Consider the following 20,377-nt stretch of genomic DNA (forward strand, 5'->3'; position numbering starts at 1 on the left):
TTGTTATTGGTAACATCAAAGATTTCTATTATGATTGCTGGAAAGAGAAATGGAACATTTCTGGAAAAAGGAAAGATTATTTGTTGAACTTTGAAGTTTCTAAAAATATGAGAATGATGTGTGATTTTGATTACAATCAAATAGTTACTAAACACGAGCGCTTCTCGGCATACCGGAAAAGATTTAATTAGGAAACTAATAGTCTTTGTAGTTTTTGTAGTGCTGAAGTTCCCCGGCACGACATTTCGTCGAAGACTACGTATTATTGCAACACGTTAGAGAAAAACATGGTAACCCGCAATAAAGAGTTTAGATTTGCAGAGGATTTGATGAACTTTATAAATAGTAATAGATCATTACTGGGAATTTGGGTTTGATGTTTTTAACTGCATTTATGTTTTAATCTGTTTTTTAATCTTTTAACTGTATTTTTGTTTGTCTGTGTTAACCATGAGGCCGATTATTACCGGGCAGGGGTGTTGCAGCACACTCGAATATTAAATTACATTATTTTATAAGGTAATAAGGTAATAAATTTAATACTAAATCCAGAAGACTCACCACACCTAAAATGGTGGATTATAAATTTTATTTTTTCACTTTAAGAAACGGAAATGCCAACTATGCACAGACTTACTTACCAGGAAGCCAATTATCTTTCCGTGTGAAATAATTATATTACAATGTGTAAACATAAAATGCATAGCATTCTATGCAGTATTTCGAGAGAAATAAAGCAATCACCAGGTCAGTTTGTTTTAGGATACAGGTGAACTATAATAAAATAACTGATAATTAATAAAAAATTCAACTCTAACTGGTACTGGAAGTATTGAAGATTTCGAATTCATGCATAAGTTATGCAAAAGCAAAAATTATAATAATTAATTATAATCAAGTTGGTTTTCATTTTATATACTGAATTCACGTATCAGCATGAAATGGATAACGAAAATTTGTTTTCATGAGAACCCATTTAAAAAAAAACTTTTCGAAAGTCTCAACTCTGTCGATGACATGTTGATGTAATTTTATAGTGTCCAATTCAATTGTAAAATACATGATTAGCAACAAACGTCTTTGCACTTTCAATAGATTCTACAAGCTGATGGTTTACTTGGGATTTCCATCCCACGCTATACGTGAGACCAAAGTCCACACCATATGCAAAATCATCAGCGAGTTTTCCTTGGAATACAGAACTTGTCGAGAAAGAGTGCAACAACAGATAGAGAAAGCCGCTGCTCTCAGGGAGAGAAACAAAACCAGAGGAAAGATGATTACAGATGTAAGTAATTTTTTTCTTTTACTTAAAAATATCGCATCCAAAAACTAGAAAGTATTTAAACAGAAATTCAGACTTTCAAATTACTCTAACTGTCCTGCTCGAGAAAGCTGTTGTTTCTGTAGGAGGTGATCAAAAGCTCAGTCGGAAAGAGTAATTCCTACTCAAAGTTTCACCTGACAGAACTTCAGGGGGTAATCCAGTTAAGATGAAAGATCATGTACGTTTGTTGTACCTACTGCTAGGCGCATCTAATGCAGGGCTTTGTAAAGGCGAATGTGGAAGTAAATCATGGCTATAACATAAATGGCCACTACGATTTTTTAACATTTCTCCAGTTTGTTTAAATATTTGATGGATTTTGTCTCATATTAACTTTTTGTACATGCATTACTACTACATAGCTAGATAAGTCGATTTGTTCAACCTCAAGCCGATATCATTCGATCATTCTTTGTTATGCTGTCCTTGAGTATTTGATTGGTCTAGTTGGTTCGGTTATTTAATGCCTTCGGTTGCTGATATTGTCTCAGTTTTTATAAACAAGTCTGTCACAGGTGAACTGGAAGTTGTCTTCGTTCATACGTCTGAGAGACAAGTTTTATCTCAAAAAGAAAAGAAAAAAAAAAAAAAAAAACTAAAAGTTCTCAGATTTTATATTACGCCCAAAGAGCCATATTTTTCATTTACATACATGTTTTGAGAGCATTTGGGCTAAAAATATTTAAAAAATGCATATCTTTTTGCTAGGCAGTCTTGCGCATTGCAGATATTTTTTTGTACAGTGTTGCCATTGTTCACCTTGAAATTGTTGAATTTGTGAATAAAAAATTCGTTAAAGTTTTACAAAATATGAAATACACAATAAAACTAATTCTATATTCCAAATTCGGGCTTCCAGGTACCTATATTCGGGTGGAGGAGCACGTTATTCAAAATTGGATGGTTCTTGGTACCGTTGTTTTTTTTTCACATTTTGAGAAACATACATATATTCATATAGATTCTTCATTATTTAATTTCTTTAACTATAGTACGGGACAATAATATTTGGTGCCAACAATTTGATAAGTGAAACGGGTGGAGAATTACGTTATTCTAAATTGGATGGTTCTTGGTACCATTGTTTTTTCACAATGCAAGAAGCATACATTCATATAGATTCTTCATTATTTAATTTCTTTATATAGTAAGGGGCGATCATATTTGGTGGCAACAATTACAAAAGTGAAACGGCCATTTATAGTCAATAGACGCGAAATGCTGTTTCGAGATTAATAGTCCGTCCCTTTGGGCTAAAATTAAAAAAAAAAAAAAAAGAAAAAAAAGATGCGTACACAAATGTAACCCTATTTTGATAGATTTTATTTCCTTTGAATAGATAACATAATCATTGCATCAAAACCTTTTAGCAGAGACCGAAAGCTTATGTCATTATTCCAAGGTTCAAACCTCAGGTAAGACACAGACATTTGTAGGTCTTAGCAGACTGGGGACGCTAAAATCTCTCTATCCGAAAGTCTTCTTGAAAGGTTATAGAAAGAAGAGAAGAAACTTTTGGATTCCGTTCTTCGGGATACTTGCAAATAATTTAAAATTCATTTTTAAAGCAAAAAATGTACAATTTACAAACATATAAGAGTCCGATTGCAACCGAATTACGAGGTGCACATCTAGATGTTACAGTAGTGTTATATACAAAATTTCAACGTTCTGAGGCTACTCGTTTTTGAGTTTTGCGAGATATGTACATACAGATGCTACGAAAAATTCTCTTCAGAATTCATTTTTAAGCAGTTTTATAATTTTTTTTTTTTTTTTTGAATGAAAAGAGCCTTTTACTCAGTTCTTATATACAGTTAAATTGCATTTGATAGCGGTCAAAATGGATATTTTTGTTGAAATATGCTGCCTGAAACTTTTCGTGATTACAATACTTCCTTTTTACTTCGTACAAGGAGTAAAAAAGGGATAAACTCTAAAAATTAATGAAAATACATTATTTTCTTCTTATAACTATTCAAATTATTAAAAGCATGAATAACTGGTCAAAGGTTATTATACATATATATATATATATATTTCTAATTTCTTTTTTTCCACCATCTCCATTGAATCTTGACATTTTTTTTTTTTTTTTAAATCCAAGTAGAATTTATTTTTTTCTTCTCCTCAACAAGATAAAGATAATTTTACTGATTTAAACTTTCTTTATAGGGTTCGTATAAAAGCTAAATTCCATAAGCATATTTTCTTCCAAGCAAAATATCGTACTCTCTTTTTTCTGCAGCACTTTAATTTATGTTGCCTGCCTTAAATACATGTGTCTTTGCCATTTATTTGTACTTTCAAACTCATTTGTGCTTGGTAGATCTATACGGAAATGTTTAAAAGTGATTATACAATCGAATATCTTTTGAACGGTTGTTGGTCATGATTTTTGTTTCAGAAACAAATCAAATGCGTTACAGTTTCTGACTATAACGCTTTTCAGTAAAAATATACAGAATTTAGCTCTTATACGAACCCTATAAAGAAAGTTTAAATCAGTAAAATTATCTTTATCTTGTTGAGGGGAAGAGAAAAACATATACTACTTTGATAAAAAAAAAAAAAATTGTCAAGATTACATGTCTTAACCTCTCTCATTCGGTGAAAGTACATCGAATTAAGGACCCGTTTAAAGCTGGATCCAATTAAATACAAAATTTCGAATTTCAGCATTTTAAAAATGATAATTTGAAGCCATTGTTTTTATATCAATGTCTTCCCGACGTAAAGTACCTCTTATTAATTTTGCATCTGAAAACTTTATGCGCGTAGCTGTTTTAGCAATATCCATATACAGACCCCCCCCATATTTTAACTAAAGATACCTTGGGTAATTTTGTTCTTGAAAGGATGGATTTATTCAGTATTGTAGAAGTTTTATTGTTTTTTATTGGCAACAAAATCCTGTCCTGTATAACAAACGTTCTTGTGAACCAACAATTCCACCAAAGGCCATAAGGTCATACACAATCTTCGATGCTATAAACGAGGGTTCCGCATACAGTAACATAGCGGAAACGCATTTCGAGAGCGCTTTGAGCTAATGCCTCCTTTGGGCTCAAAATATTTAAAAGCAGCGTATCTTTAGAATTTCAGGTAAGCAGTCTCGCGAGAAGAGAAAAATGTTTTATTCACTGCTGTGTTGCCACTGCTCCCTTTGAAATTTGCAATGAATGCTAAATATGAAATAGATAATAAAACAAACTCCAAATTCGTATGGAGGACTACGTTACTCAAAATTTGATGACTCTGGTACCGTTGCTTTTTCACAATGTCAGAAACGTATACATTCATGCAGATTCATTTTTTAATTTCTTAAAATAGTAATACAAAGCGATAATATTTGATAGCAGCAGTTTGAAAAGTCATTCAACTCTTTTAGTGATTCGATGCAAAATGCAGTCTCGAGACTAATAGCCAACGGCAAAAAATTGTAGTATTTTTTTTGCTAGAGACTTGTGTCTGATTGCCTTTTTTTCAAAAGCAATAGTTATTCAAAGTCTACATGTATGCTTTTTTGCCTAGTTTTAAATGGTTGACTGAAATCGAAAATTGGATATCTGGTGACTTAGTCCCTCACTTGGTGACATTTTTCTGTCACTTGGTAATTTTTTTAATTTGTTGGTCTTCATTTGGCGACTGTATTTTAGTTATAGAATTTATTCTACAATCATTTGCTCATATTAATCGAACTGTTTGATTCCAATATGCGACGTATTTTCCATGTTTACGTATACAAAAGGACGGGACGTCGGAAAATCGATTACATTATACGAATGCTGACTTTAAACGCGATCGCATTAAGCGGCGTCTACTGTTAATTGTAAAAATAAGAAACTGAATGAGTGGGAATGGGAATATAAAATCGGGAACTGTGTTATAGAGTAAACAATATACTGCTATAATTATGCACGCAAAAGTCTTTTTCAGTGTTAGAAACTATGCTAACGATAAGGGATGGCACTACACCTTTTGCCACCTGATGAAATCAATCTCTGCTACTCCTAAATTTTGCCCCCACTCCCGGGTGAATCTGCACTATTTGCAACGGCTCTAACCCCAGCCTATTGTTATCATAAGGATAAAATAACAATGGATTTTTGACATTGTTAGAATTATGTGACAGGGTGTAGGTGACTGTAAAATTTCTTTCGTTCTTTTATTACTTTTACTGAATTTTTGAAGTACTATCAAAATTTTATCTTTTAACGAAACTTTTTGTATCCCCTACCAGATGTTCTAAACAGCGGTTCTCAGCCTTTCTTGCTCCCTGCACACCGCTTTCAGCATTGGTAAATGATTATTCTCCTCTGCTCCTTTCCTCGAAAATGGCATATATACGCTTATTTAGATTTATGCTATTTTCTAACGTTTTTATGAATTAACCATTTGAGTTCAGCGAAGCGCTGCCGCGCTTCACTTGATGTATGCCAGAAATACGCCGCAGCGCGATAGCGCTTCTCTTGTTTTGTATCGAGAATGCGAAGACGCCGCTGTTGGTTAGTATACTTGAAAAAAAATTATTGAAATATTCAACTGGTTTCGCATCAGGAGAAGGGGCATGCTTTGGTCCAGGTACTTCAGAAAAAGTATTCGATTCATTCGAAAAAATTGTATCCATGGGTAAAAACTCATCAATAATATCGTCATCGGAGGTACTTGCAGTAACTTCATCATCATCGCTGCTATCACTAATAACTCGTAATCTCTTAGAATGAATGAAGATATCACTTCCACTATCACTTTCGAGGTCATTACTATACTCTTCATTATCACTTCTCATAACATAGTCACTTTCAAATGAATCAGAACTTGACATGGGTTATTTCGTAATTATCAGTATAACACCATTTATTACCCAGAGATGTAAAATTGGACAATTTGCTGGTGATTTCATTTTATGAAACTCTGGCCCAGATACTGGGAGTGATTGAAAATAATATCAATTGCATCCCTTCTGAAGTTGAAATTTTCGCCACCCACCATAAAATACAATTTAACATCTCTAAATCTTTTGTGGGTTTTTTTACCACTAATCGAAAATTATATAATTATCATCCGGATATTGTTCTGCTGGATCAGCCTTTACCATATATTAAACATCATAAATATTTCGGCCACCTGCTTGATCCGGAGTTGCTGAGTAATAAAAACATAGAAAATCTGGTTTTGAGGGGCAGGAAAAGACTTGACATCTTTAAGTCTATATCTGGTATCGAGTGCGGGGCGGATTCGTTACTCTCAGATTTACATCTATGTCGCTGATAAGCCCCATTTTGGAATATGGTTCGAAGATCTACTTCTGTGCCTTTCCTACCAATTTGACTAAACTTGAGTGACTGACTGAACCAATTTGGCTAAACTGAGTGCAGTCCATCTAAATGCTGGCTTACGCAATGGCTACCGGTTGAAATAACTCTCTTTAAATATGATATACAACTATTGAGTTTGAGAAGCAAAACTAAACTGTAAAAATACTTCAATAAACTATACAATTGTGGTACTCATAACCGTACCTCATTACTTTTTCATGATCGAGTTTCTAATCAAAGGTTAAAAAGAAACAGGCCCTTTTCTTTGGCTTATCTCATGGGTATAATAGATACAACTGTTTAGAGATATTCTCTGAAACTTACTATCAACCCACTGGAAGGACTTTTTACAGAGGTTTAGCTAGGACTTTTAGCACCTGGGGACAACTGAAGATCTCGCAACCCTCCTGCTTGCCATGAGTGGAAAACATTTCATTCTAAAAATTCGTAACATCAATTTGGCTCCCAATGGAAGCTGAGCCCGGGGACAAATGTTTCCCCTTGGCCCCCTCTGACTTTCTAACGTCTCTTTTCACACACACATAACCTCTTACACCAACAAACAATGGATTTACCAGATTATCTGTGAAAAATTGCACTGGAAAGTTTAAATGACATTCATTCCCTCTAATGCCCATCAGATTTCTATGGCCCTCTAATGCCCTTTGGATTCTGACGGCAGTAAAAATGAACACGGATTGCAATAGTGGAGTCTTCAGTAGAAGACCTATTAATAGCTTTAGCATTATAAGACTAGAAACCCTGATCATGGTTCTGCTTTTCATTATGAGCTTATAGCAACTGACAAGGGCCTTAAGCCTGCATACATTTGCACTCCCTACAAAGATATTTGGATTTTGACTAACAGTCGCAGTTCTATCCAGCATCTGCAAAAAGGGATTTGTATTGGTGATAAGACTTCATTCTCTATTTTGGCTTTTCTATAAAAACTCTCTTCCCATCATAATGTACATCTGCAATGGATCCTTTCACATACTGGCCTCAGTGAGCTGTAGCTAAGGAAGGTAGCTAAGTGTTTAGCTAAGGAAGGCACTTCAATGACTCTGACCACTGACACCCTGATCTTTTTGGAAATGTGCCCTAGAGCTAAATCTACTGTTACCTCTTCCTGGAATCATCCTTTTACACATGACTGGTACATTGGCAGTCAGCCGGGAGGTGCTATTGTTTTTGGGGATAATTGGTGTCAGTAGACTACTTTGACGAGACTCCTAAGTGGACACCTGAATGCCTTAAATTTGATGGGGGGGGATAAGATCTATCCTATTTGTAAGAAATGTAATTTTACTCCTGAACATCATCTTATCTGTTTGGGACTTGAAAAAGAGGACTTATTGAAAAGACCTACTTTCGTTTTCGATTTATTGACAGTTCTTGGACTCATGGATCTGGTCTATCCTAACTAGCTAGGATAAGTAACAACAACAATTAATCATTAAAAAATCATTTATCTGGATTTCTTAATGATATTTTGCAACTAATGTTATTTTATATCATGAATGTCTTGAGTACTAAGCAGGCCTAACCTCAAAAGTACAGATAAGATCTAATAATAGATAAATTACAAAATTTCTAATTCGTGTGCACATCATCAGCTGCATGCATTGTAAAATCTAATGGTCATGATCATGGAATTTATACAATGAAAGAAATTTTATCCCTTTTTATTGTACACAGAAGTAAATTTAAAAAAAAAATTATTTTGGTTTCTGCCATCTTTTATCGATTTTAACAATCAATAATGTTTATTAGGAAGTAGAATTATTTTTCTGCATTATATACGGAAAGACTGAGCATATAATTCAAATGAGGGGTCTTAATAAATATTTTAGATATATAGAATGACTGGGCATATATGGTACAAATTAAAAAGTCTTAATAATTTAGAAATTTTAGTATTTCTTAATTATACAATGTATTACAATCTTTTGCAGATGGATAAATTCCGTGCTCCTACAAAAGAACAGAAAGAGGACCGGCAACTCAGGCAGATTTTAGGAGAGTCGGATGCTGAAGAAGCTAAAATGACACAGTGGGGATCAATGATTAATCTGAGAGGGCGGCCCAAAAATTCACCAGGTAAACATATCGATATCACTAACGAAATATATCATTAAACTGGATTTGTTTTGTACGGGGATGGGCCAAAAATCGAAAAAATTTTTTTTTTTTTTTTTTGCAGGGCCAAGATAAATTTTTTTGAAATTTAAAAACAATATACAAATATTACAACTTAAATATGTTAATAAATGAATGGAATTGCAATTTCATTTTTGAAAGTTCCTTACATTGACGTTCGAGGTGAGATGTACTGCTTCTAAGGAACAAGGCTAAATGCTTATCTGTCAGTCTACATCTAAAATAATTATTTCTAAGGTTCATAGTTGAAAACACTTGTTAACATATATAAAATGAAGCAAATACAGCACTGATTTTCTGGACATGAGATATTAAATTTGGGAAACGTGCTTTCGATAATGATTTGTAAAATTTTCAATTTGGCATATTTATAAACAACTGCTTGAAATGATTGATAGATTGCAATTCAGTTAATTCAGGCTGCAAATCTGACTTCTGCTTCACAATTTACATTGAAAGGCATGGTATAAATATCCAATTCATTTTGAAATTTGTTATGAAATCTCGAAATCTGTGTTCAAACTCAAAATGCAGTTTTTTCAGGCCATCTTCATAATTAAGCTTCTCTTCATTTACTGAGGGTATTGAATTTAACCTCAGGAAATGAGACAAGTCGTTCTTAGCTAGCTTCCCAGCAAACAGATTACGTTTTAGTTTAAAAGCTTTGAGATGGGCCCAGATATCGTTGATAAATTGATTTTTCTCTTACCTCTTGGCATTCAAGTTGCTCATATGACAAAGAAGATCTGTGAAAAATGCAAATTACAAAAGCCATTCTATATCTTCTAACATTTTGCACTCCGCAGAACACTATTTCTCAAGGAAGAACGACACAATGTTGTCTTTCCGCTTCCAAACTCGCTCAAAAACATATCCTGCACTAAGCCTCCTTACTTTCATGTAATACAGTGCATGAGAGTATTCAGATTGCACAGACTGAAAAAATCTCGAAATTGCCTTTGAGTAAGCAACAAGATCGAATATTATTTACAAGCTTCACGACTGCATTAAGCACGGGTTTCATATTCAATGCAGATTTACACAGAGCATCTTGATGTATAACACAATGTAGAAAAACAACATTGTTCCCGGAATAGTTTTGATTACAGAGTCCAATAAATCAAGATTTTTTTTCCCTGTCGTATTTGGTGCTCCATTGGTCGTAATATTACATATATTTGTTATAGACACTTTCTAAATTAAAAGCCCTTTCTTAAATAGACGAAAAATATCGCATCTCAATGTAGTTCCCTTTAAAGAACGCATGCACGCCAGTCCCTCGGTAATTTCAGAGTTCTCATCAACACCCCTTATAAATAATACTAATTGAGCAGTATCATTTATATCAGTGCTTTCATCCATAGCTATGGAGCAAAATTTAAACTGGCCAGTCTTTGATTCTAAATGTGATGTCAAATTTTTATCAATGTCTTTGATTCTAGAAGTCGCCATTTTTCGAGATAGGCTTACTGTCTCTAAATTATTTTTCTTATCTGAACATAAAACATCATAAACCTGGAGCATGCATTGTTTAACAAACTCCCCATCACCTAGAGCTTTATTATTTGTAGCAATATTGGATGCTACAATGTAACTTGCATGTGTAGCTGCCTCTTGGATACTTTTTACCTTTTTGAAAAAATTTTGTCGGCCTGATAATTTTTTACAAAGACTTTCTGTATTTTCTTTTCTTTCATATTCGGACATTGCTTCGTGATTGGAATTCTTATGCTTAGATGTGAAATGACGGGGAATGTTATATTCTTTGAAGACTGCTACAGTCTCATTGCAAATGGTTTATCTTTTACAATGGTAAAAAAATATTTCCAGGTCCATTCATCAGTAAAAGCACAGCACTCTGAATCAACTTTACGTTTTTAGTAGCCATTTTGGCATTGAAATATTTTACGAATAACCCAAACAAGCACTAGCTGCGTTATACTTTTAATTAATTTCCCCACTTTTCACAATGGTGCTTATGTCCACAATCTTTCCATACACAATCAATAATATTAAAACTCGCGCCAAAAGAAAAAGCCGCTGCCCGGAGCTTAAAAAAATGATCAGTCTGTCACATATGAGGTCTAATTCATCTATATTGAATTCTCATATGTCCCTGAGAAAGAGATAACTCTTGTCGGTGCCAATCTACAGCTGTAACTAATAAAGAACTTCCACTTTTAACCCTTTACCGATTGAAAGCTGTCTGTGCTTGCTATTTCCATCGATTTATGTTTTGTAGAACAAAAGTAGAGGAAGTAAAAAGATCATAAGTTTTTTGAAAAAAAGGGAAAAAAAAAACCAATAATATTTAAACAAAATAGAAATGGAGCTGGATATATAATATATAAATGTATATTTCTTTTAATTTTCTTTTCTCGGACCGACAAATTAAAATTATATCTGCGGGCCGTATATAACGTTTTGGCGAGCCGTAGTTTGCCCATCCCTGGTTTAGTAGATAAAAACAAACTAGCACAGCATGTTCTGCCACTTTCCTAATACATAACAGAATTGTCTTTATCTTTTATTTATTTGAAAAATTTTATACAGTTTACTAAATTTTTCATAATTTATTCAACACAGAATACGAAATTCTATTCATTTCTGCCTAACAAAGCAGAATGTTCTCAGTTATTTAATTATGTAAAATTTAATAAAGCTGTTTACTTTCTAATCTAAAGCCTTCATTCGAAGATCAGTCTATTTAACGGAAACATAGCTGCAGATAGAAAAGACACAAATTCAAGCAGCTAAGAAGTCTCAACTCCAAACATAATATTTGTTTAACATAAAATGAGCTTGTCCAATCGCTTAGATATTTATCATATCATAACATAGCTATTACAGTAATTTTTCCTACTCAGGAAAAAAAAAAAAAAGTGTTTTTATATTAATTGCTTTGCTTTATATATACTTTTCACGTTATTTTTTTATTTTGATTGAATTATTAAAAATGTACATTTCAGTGTTTCTCATTTTAAAACTATAAAACACTTTTTTTTTAGTCGTTACATTCGTTTTCAAGCTTTTTTTTTCATAATTTAATTTTTCTTGAATTTATTGAAACCAAATAATCCTTTCTTTTCCTCCACCTTTTTTTTTTTTTTTTTTCCAAAATGTATTTGATCATTATTTAATTCATGTTTTATAGAAAGAATATTTATGTTTTGCACCTTTTCTTTGCCGAGTAAAGTCCTTATATAAATTTTAATAAAAATTATTATTATTTAAACTTTCTGAAATTTCTTTCACCAATAACAACAGTATGTGGCAGTGTTAAAATGACTCCTAATGCAGTTTCTCAATTCGAATAGAATTAATCTAAATTGCATTCGTTACTTATTTTTAAAAGATTTTATAGCTACTTTAAAGTGCAGAATTAATACAGTTGCATTTGCTTCATGTTTTTGATGAACCCGCAACTTTTGTATTTGTCAGGTATTTTAGACTGCTTTTATAAGTCATCTATGACAATGGCATTAATTTCTTTCCAGCTCAAAACTGAAAATCGAAAATGTAAAAAGAATTATATTAATAGAATAGATTGTCATGACAAAAGAAACAAAGATAATTACTGTAGAATGAAATGCATAAAATGTAGAACTCAAACCACAATTAATCAGAATAACTTTAAAATATCATGTAAGAAGAAAAAAAAAAAAATAAAAAAATAAAAGAAAAATAAGCAATTTTTAGAAATAAATTAAACTGATCGGAAAGCTTAACTAAAAGTTATAGTGTCTAGAGGCATTAGACTTTTTTTTTTTTTCTTTGACGCAGGGGACATGAAAATTGTGCAATGCCCTAATCGGGACTCGAACCTGGACCTCTCAAATAGTGTGCTATCGTTACACCACGAAGGCATGCAGAAAGGAGGAAGAAAATACCTTATATACACCTCCTCTTTAAAGGGTGATTGAGGAATAGAGGACCCATTCGCCATATCCTGGGGGTGAAGCATCATCATGCACCATCTTTTTAGTTTTGGGGGCCATAGTAGAGGGATTTTTTGAAGTAGAAAACACGAAAAATGAGAAAAGCCCCCGCTGGGAGTCGAATCTGAACCTCGAATATGCAGCGAGTGTGCTTCCGTTACACCACAAAGGCATGAAGAAAGGAGGGAGAAAATACTTTATAAGTGAAATAAGTAAAATATTTCAAATATAGTAACCATACCTTTATTTTATAAATACTTCTGAATTTAATTAATTTAATAATGCTAAGTTTTCCCTTGAGGAATACCATTACAAATAAAGGAATTCTAAATCAGTTTTCTAAGAAACGATTAATAGCATAATAAAATTAAATCGCTATTTTCCATTCGTTCGTTGTTTGGTTTAGGTGGAACTCTGAGTCGACCCAATTCTGTGATGATGCTCGAACGATGTGGATATTCAACTCCTTATGAAAGCACGACAGATATAGACGATGAAATTCTGGAAAGTCTGGTCAAAACAGCTACAGCCCAGCCACACAGAACGGAGCCAAGAACAAGGAAGAAAGCTCGATACGCAGATAGAAAATCATGTAAGTTCTCCAATAGTCATTGAAACGAGTTCTAAAGCGAAAATGTGCTTAACAAACTTAAACAAAATTTATACTATGCCTCAGTAATGATAATCTCTATTATTAAATAATGAAGAATCTGCATATATGTGTATTTGTATGTTTCTTCGTATTGTAAAGCAACGGCGGTACGTAGAGCCACCAAATTTTGGTATCGCAGAGTCCTTTTTCCGAACATGTTCAACTCGAATCCGAATTTTGTATTTCGAATTTGTTTTCTATTTGCTTTGTGTCTTATACGAATTAAATGAATTTTTATTAAACACTCATAGACTTAAAAGTTCAATGTTGCCACTTAAAGAGGCTTTGGATGTGTTCCTTTGGTACTGCCTGCCAGGTCGCTTAGATTCCAGTCCACAGTTCATAAGTGCAGGCTGTTTCTGTTTTAGCAGTGTAATGGATCAAAGCCAAAAGACTATATACCATACATGTTAAATTGTATTTTGATAAGTTTGCTGAATGGTTAGACTAAAGAAGAAGATGTACCGTATTTGACAGATATAAGATGCACTTTTTTCCCCTAAATTTGGTCCCAAAAAAGTTACCTGCATCTTATACGTGAAGGACACAGATTAACTTGCAATACTGAATGCTATTTTTAGCCCAGATAAAGGTCTAGACATCTGCCATAATTACATTCATGTCCATAAATTAAGGATAATGCAAAATCAGGCAAAGGAAGAGTTAGAAGCAAAACAAATTTGACTTATTTGTAAAGCTTATTTATTAAACAAAAGGTAAAGAGCAAAAAAAGATGCTATATGTTTGATATTATTAAAAAAATAGCGATTTTTTCTCCCTGGAGCAAATATGAAAAAAAAAAGAAATTTTTTTTACAAAAAACCAATATTGCATGGTTGGTATGATTGTTAATACATTGTATGTCTCCCAGACAATGCAATACAGTACGTACAACAGCTAGGCATGCTGAGTATCAAATTATCGATCTGATCTTGGGGGATATTACATCACTCAAAAAGCAATGCTCTCTGAAGTTCCGGTAGACATGTAGGAGTAGGTTGACAGGCTGCAACTCGTCGGCCAAGTATGTCCCACACGTGCTCTACTGGATTCTAGGCCAGTGAGAATGCTGGCCAGTCCATACGGGTGATATCCTTCGATTGAAGGCATTCGCTTACGATGTTTGCACGGTGAGGATGGGCGTTGTCATCCATAAACACAAATTGTGCGCCCATGGCGCCCCGAAACAAACGTACATGTTGTTCCAGAATGACGTCCCGATAGATTTGGCTTGTCATGGTTCCAATTTGAACATGCAGGTCAATTCTGGAACCCAGAATAATTCCACCCCAAACGAGCACTCCTGCACCACCGTAACGGTGTCGTTCAATGATGTTTTCTTGGTGGTAACGGGTACCTAGAGGTCTCCATATGAAAGTCTGGCGAGAATCAGACTGCAAGCTAAACCTGGACTCATCTGAAAACATCACACTAGCCCACTGTTGCGGTGTGCACAATGCATGCTCTCTACTCCAGGCGACAGTGAGTTGCAGTAAGTGGAACGCATCTGACAGGTCTACGAGCATATAGACCAATCTGCCCTAAGCGTCTGTACACGGTCTGCCTTGAAATTGTTGTACCAGTGGCTGAAGAGAGCTGACGAGACAGGTCTGAGGCTGTGCTCGGCCTGTTTCTTTTGGCAGTAACTGCCAAATACCGGTCCTCATTCGGCGTTGTAACTCTGAGGCGACCTGTGCTGTAACATCTACTCACATTACCATCATCTTGGAATTGTTGCCAAAGCCTGGAGATGACACTCTGGGCAATTCCAAGTTCGTCTGATACTTCCAGTTGGGTACGCTCACATTCCAGACGGGCGATAATTCTACCACGTAAAAAATCATCCAAATGCGTCCTTTGTGTCATAACTATTCGGTTATTGCACTGAAATGCTTATAAAGCACCGGCGAACAATTTTACTTCTTTGCCTGTATTCCTTATGTATCACTCTCTCTTACACTCTCGTCATTGTGACATACCATCGGTGTCATTGTGACATACCATCTGGTTACTTCCTGAAATTTGCATATCATTCTTGAAGATGTGTGTAGTGATTTTACAGGTGACATATTTATTTTAGAGTTCGATTTCCGCATGACTCCAAATTATCCTTAATTTATGGACATGAGTGTATTTTGCGCATGCGTGAAATATCTGTCGCCAAAAAGCGCCAAAGCTCGAAGCTGATGTCAAAGTTGGAACAGGTTCGACGGTCATATTATGTCTATGGAGCCTTTCCTTCTTTACATAGACTTTCTTTGACTCATCTGACACATGTGTCAGTATCGGTGCTACTCTGTATAAATGTGTCGGTATCGGTGCTTAAAACTGTTTGTTTAAAAAAAAAATACCCTGGAAAATATGACTACAGCAAACAAAAGATTAAGCTATACAATTCAATATAAACTAGGTGTGTTAAACTACATGAAAGTGCATGGAAACAGAGCAGCAGCAAGCATTTCGGTCCACCACCTACCAGAAAAAAATAGCTTGGCATTTGTTAATTTTCCTTAATAAAAATACGTTTGGTAATTGCATTCAATGATTGTTTATTTGGCTTTTACGAAATATAAGAACTAAAAGAAACCACATTTTAAATTATTGTGGTACCGCGCTGTTGCAGGGATTATTGAAACTTTTTTTCCTTTTGTGTGGCCTTCTAAATAAGGGTACGTCTTATATGTCGTCAAATACAGTATTTGCTGTGCAGTGAAGAAATTTTGATATTTAAAACATATGGGATTGAGCATCTGTACCGGTTTTGCTCAGATTATCTGCAATTCATAATAGCTAGGAATGCCCTCAAAAAACATTAAACTACACTGGTTACCATAAATTAAGGAAAAATCACAAAAATAAAGATAACTCCCTCAAAAATAAGCCAAACCGTGTAAAATTTGAATATGTTGCCAAATAAGAGTAGCTGAATAAAACTGCAATATGCAAACTAGTGGCTAGTGCAATCAGTCTTTTTAGCTCAATTACGGCACATAAAATTAATTTATTTTTAATCCAATAGCGGACACTTGCCTTATTTCAGCATTAGCCAGTCCTAAGGCCAGAAATTGTGGCCATTTTACTATGGAGGCACCTAATACTCGTTTGAGATAAAACTGTTTTATTCTCAGCAGTGTTCCCACTGCCCACCTTCAAATCGTTGCTTTCGTACTCAAAAATTCAGAATATGAAATACAAAATTCGGACATTCAGGTGTAAAAGTTCGGGTGGAGGACTACGTTATTCAAACTTTGATGCCTGTAGGTGCCATTGTTTTTTCTCAGTGCGAGAAACATAGAAAAATTCATGCAGATGCTTCATTATTTAATTTCATTTAATATAATGGAGGGAGATAATACTTAGTGGCAACAGTTTGAAAAGTGATACAATGCATTTAAGTGTTTGGACGCAAAATGCTGTTTCGAGACTAACGTCCTTTTTAGGGTAAAAATAAGATGTTTTTGAGAATATTAATTAAGAAACTAAAATAACCTTATTATTGATATTTTTTTTCCTAATGGCAGATTGTGAACGATTATAAATGTAACCCAGTCCATTAATGTATACAAGGCCGGATGTGGTGGTCTCTTTATTATGGAGGCACCTAATAGGTGGGCCACCTGCGCCTTTCCTATGAAAGGACGGACAGTTACAACCATGCCTTCTCTGGGATTCGAACTCAGGCCCTTCGGCATCAGTCAGCTTCCCTGGGCCCTTATTATTGATATTATTACATATATTATTTAATACCCACAAATCACGTAAAATGTAAACAAATCAAACTGTAATTTAAAAAAAAAAGTAGTTAATCATTTGCGAATCATGAATTTTATTGGTTTTCAGTAAGGTGTAATTTATTATAAAAGCTTGATTGGCAATTATGACCTAGTTATTCTTTAAATGATTCATTAGGTCCTTTAAATGACTTAATATTAATTTTTCTCTTTAATGTTCGAGTACTGCCAAAGTCATTTATCTGTTTATGTAATTTCTCGTTTATTTCGAGACAGGTAATTCACGTATGTGTGTGATTTTTTAATTTAAAATTTCGCAAATGTTAAATTATTAGACCGAAAAGTAAAAATATTAAAATTAAAAAACTTTTTAAAACTACCGAAGATGCTGACTGATGTCTGTCTGAAAAGAATTTTGCGAAAAGTATAGTAGATGGTTGATAGTTGATTTACTTTATGAAGTTGAAATTTTATATTAAAAAAACGCAAAGAGAAAAACCTATGTGAGGCGTGAACGCCATCTGATTGATGCTTTTGAAATTTTTAATAATGTTTTTACCCTAAATGTAGTGTACAGTGAAGTTTTCAATTAATTTCATGGGTCGATTTATTTTGTTAATTTTACTGCTCATTGTTGCACAAAATTTTAGTTGTGTTGTAAAATAAAAGGGTAAAATAATTTATCCACTTTTCGTCATCACCATTATATTATCGACCATTATGGCTCTACGACGACCTTGCCCAAGCTTTCTCTCTACGAATCCAGTATCCTTAAATTGCTTCCGTAAGGTTCACAAGGCACTGAGCGTTATACGCTGACTACCAATAAGTATTTGGACACCTGTGATACAAAAGAAAAACTAACTTTATTCAAAATCAATAGTTGGTAGAGCCTCCACGAGAGGTAATTACAGCGTGGACATACTTTCCACAAGTTTTTGTATGACAGCTAGTGGTACTTTCTTCCACTCGGCTTGGAGAAGACATAGAAGTTCCTTCCCCGATTTTGCACGGGTAGTGCACCCCTGAATTCGGCGATGCAACTCATCCCAGAGGTTCTCGATAGGGTTCAGGTCTGGACTCTGGGCAGGCCAGTCCATTCAATGAACTCCATTGGCACCATACCAAGCCTTGGTTAACGTCGAAACATGACAACTGGCATTGTCATCCTGAAAGTAACAGGGGTCCAACCCGTAAAACTGCCACAATGTAGGAAGCACATTGTCATCCAAAATAGTGCAGTAGGCATCGGAGTTGAGCTTACCATGAATGGGGACCAAGGGTCCCAGCCCATACCAGGAGAAACACCCCCAGACCATAATTCCACCTCCGCCGAACTTGACTATTGGCACGACGCATTCTGGCAGGAGACGTTCTCCAGGTAGACGCCAGACCCAGACCCTGCCATCCGAACGGTAAAGGGTGAACCTTGATTCGTCACTCCAAAGAATCCATTTCCACTGATCTACGGTCCAATTTCGATGTGCTTTGCACCACATTAACCGAGCAGCGCGGTTGGACTTTGTGATCAAAGGCTTATGGGCAGCAGCACGACCACAAAAACCAAGCAGATGTGCTTCCTTACTAATGGTATTCATTGAAACAATACTCCTGGATACCTGTTGAAACTCCTTGCAGATGAGGGTCATCGGTTGGGTGCGGTTCTTCCGAATTTCTCTGGACAGCACTCGTCCGTTTCTATCTCCCAGTTTCGTTGGTCTGCCGAGTCGGGGCACATTCCGATAATCACCGCTCACCTTCCACTTCTTAATCACATAGGCAACTGTCGATTTTGGGTACTTCAGATCGCTAGATATGTCCCTTAAGGATCGGCCACATTTGTGATACCCGATAATTATACCTTTCTCGAAATCAGAGAGCTCCGAACTGCGAGGCATCTTGCATGCGACTAAAGCCGATGCTGTTTCCTAAACAATATATACCGGCGGAGTCCGTGACATACCTTAGGACCACGGATATCGTCATTTGCATAGGTGTCCAAATACTTATTGGTAGTCAGTGTCTTCAAGTCCAGCAATCTGAATTTGAGATTACCCAGCTTTTAATCTCCTGACAATTCTTCCCTTCATCCCAGCTTCTAAACTTTAGTGATTTTTCTGTGTAACCGAATTCTTTTGAATTTCATAAAATGTTGCCAAAAATAAATAAATGAAAAAAACATCACGAAAGTCATACGAGCAAAGCACGGGTATTGCATGTGTGCTTTTAACGACCCTTTTCATAAGTAATTCGCCTACATGTATGTGCACGCTTGCATATTCAATAATAAAGCTTTATGTTTTTTCTTGGAAACATAGTTTATACATTTCGAGAAAATCTAAACAATATGAAAATTTTCTGAAGTTTGAATATCAGCGTAAATATAAGGTTCTCGTAGGAATACGAAAGATCCACCGTGTAAGAATCTATTACAGCCATATTTTACAAAATACTTAGAATGTTAGGTTCTTTAACATTTGCTCCTTACCCTTGAAATGAGTCTCTGAATTTTGTTTTCGGATCAAGTGGCATTTCAATGCTATATTTCTAAGGTGTTGCAGAAAACAAGTACATTTCTGTTTATGGCTTTTGCAACATCATGAAAAAAATAAAATCAAATGAAACTTGTGCAGAATATAAACCAGTCTGACGTGCAAGTACATAGAAATGCAGAGTAAATGCGCCCCGAATTTGGCAGCATCCTGTGAACGATTGCACTAAGAGGATTACTCAAGGATTGCTAGAGCCAGATAAGTATTGTATCTTCGTCAGTGAGCTGTAAAGTGTACCTTTAGGAATGACTAGGAATGGCTTTTTTGACATCAAAGGACACCGTATAAGTAAATTATAACATTCTAGCAGAGACGTTATCAGTTTATATGAAGGAGAATGTTCCTAGGAAACGTAATGCCATGGACGTGATAGGATCGAGAAACAATGGACTAAAGAGAACTGGAAGATTTGAAATTCTGGCACAGGATCATGAAATGCAAAGCCGTATGAATGACAGACATCTCATCCACATGCCACTGCGAAACATGCAGCTTCTTTTCGAAAGCAAGCACAACATTCAAGCATTGCTAAGGCCAGGGCTTAATTTCTAAAATTAGAAGTACCGAAGCCCTATGGAAGACAGTCAGCAAAGAGGAATAAAAGTAAATAAATAAAATTACTATTTATCGATTATTATTTAATTAAAAAAAACTAATTATTATTTACTTAAATAATTAAAGATTTAAGTAATTAAA

The 20,377-nt window shown here is 34.8% G+C and overlaps 1 protein-coding gene across 1 annotated transcript in view; it reads left to right on the forward strand.

Annotated features, from left to right (window-relative positions):
* LOC118187467 (FH1/FH2 domain-containing protein 3-like) overlaps positions 1–20,377 on the forward strand; it is a 237,732-nt gene that overhangs the window by 214,556 nt on the left and 2,799 nt on the right. Inside the window, exons 35-37 of the mRNA XM_085816229.1 lie at positions 1,096–1,288; positions 8,604–8,748; positions 13,153–13,338. Coding sequence (XP_085672355.1) covers positions 1,096–1,288; positions 8,604–8,748; positions 13,153–13,338 — 524 coding nt within the window. The remainder of the gene's footprint in view (positions 1–1,095; positions 1,289–8,603; positions 8,749–13,152; positions 13,339–20,377) is intronic.

Source organism: Stegodyphus dumicola, chromosome 4 (assembly GCF_044657685.1).
Source record: "Stegodyphus dumicola isolate Sdum_Otavi_A_Nest chromosome 4, ASM4465768v1".
Classification (NCBI taxonomy): Eukaryota; Metazoa; Arthropoda; class Arachnida; order Araneae; family Eresidae; genus Stegodyphus; species Stegodyphus dumicola.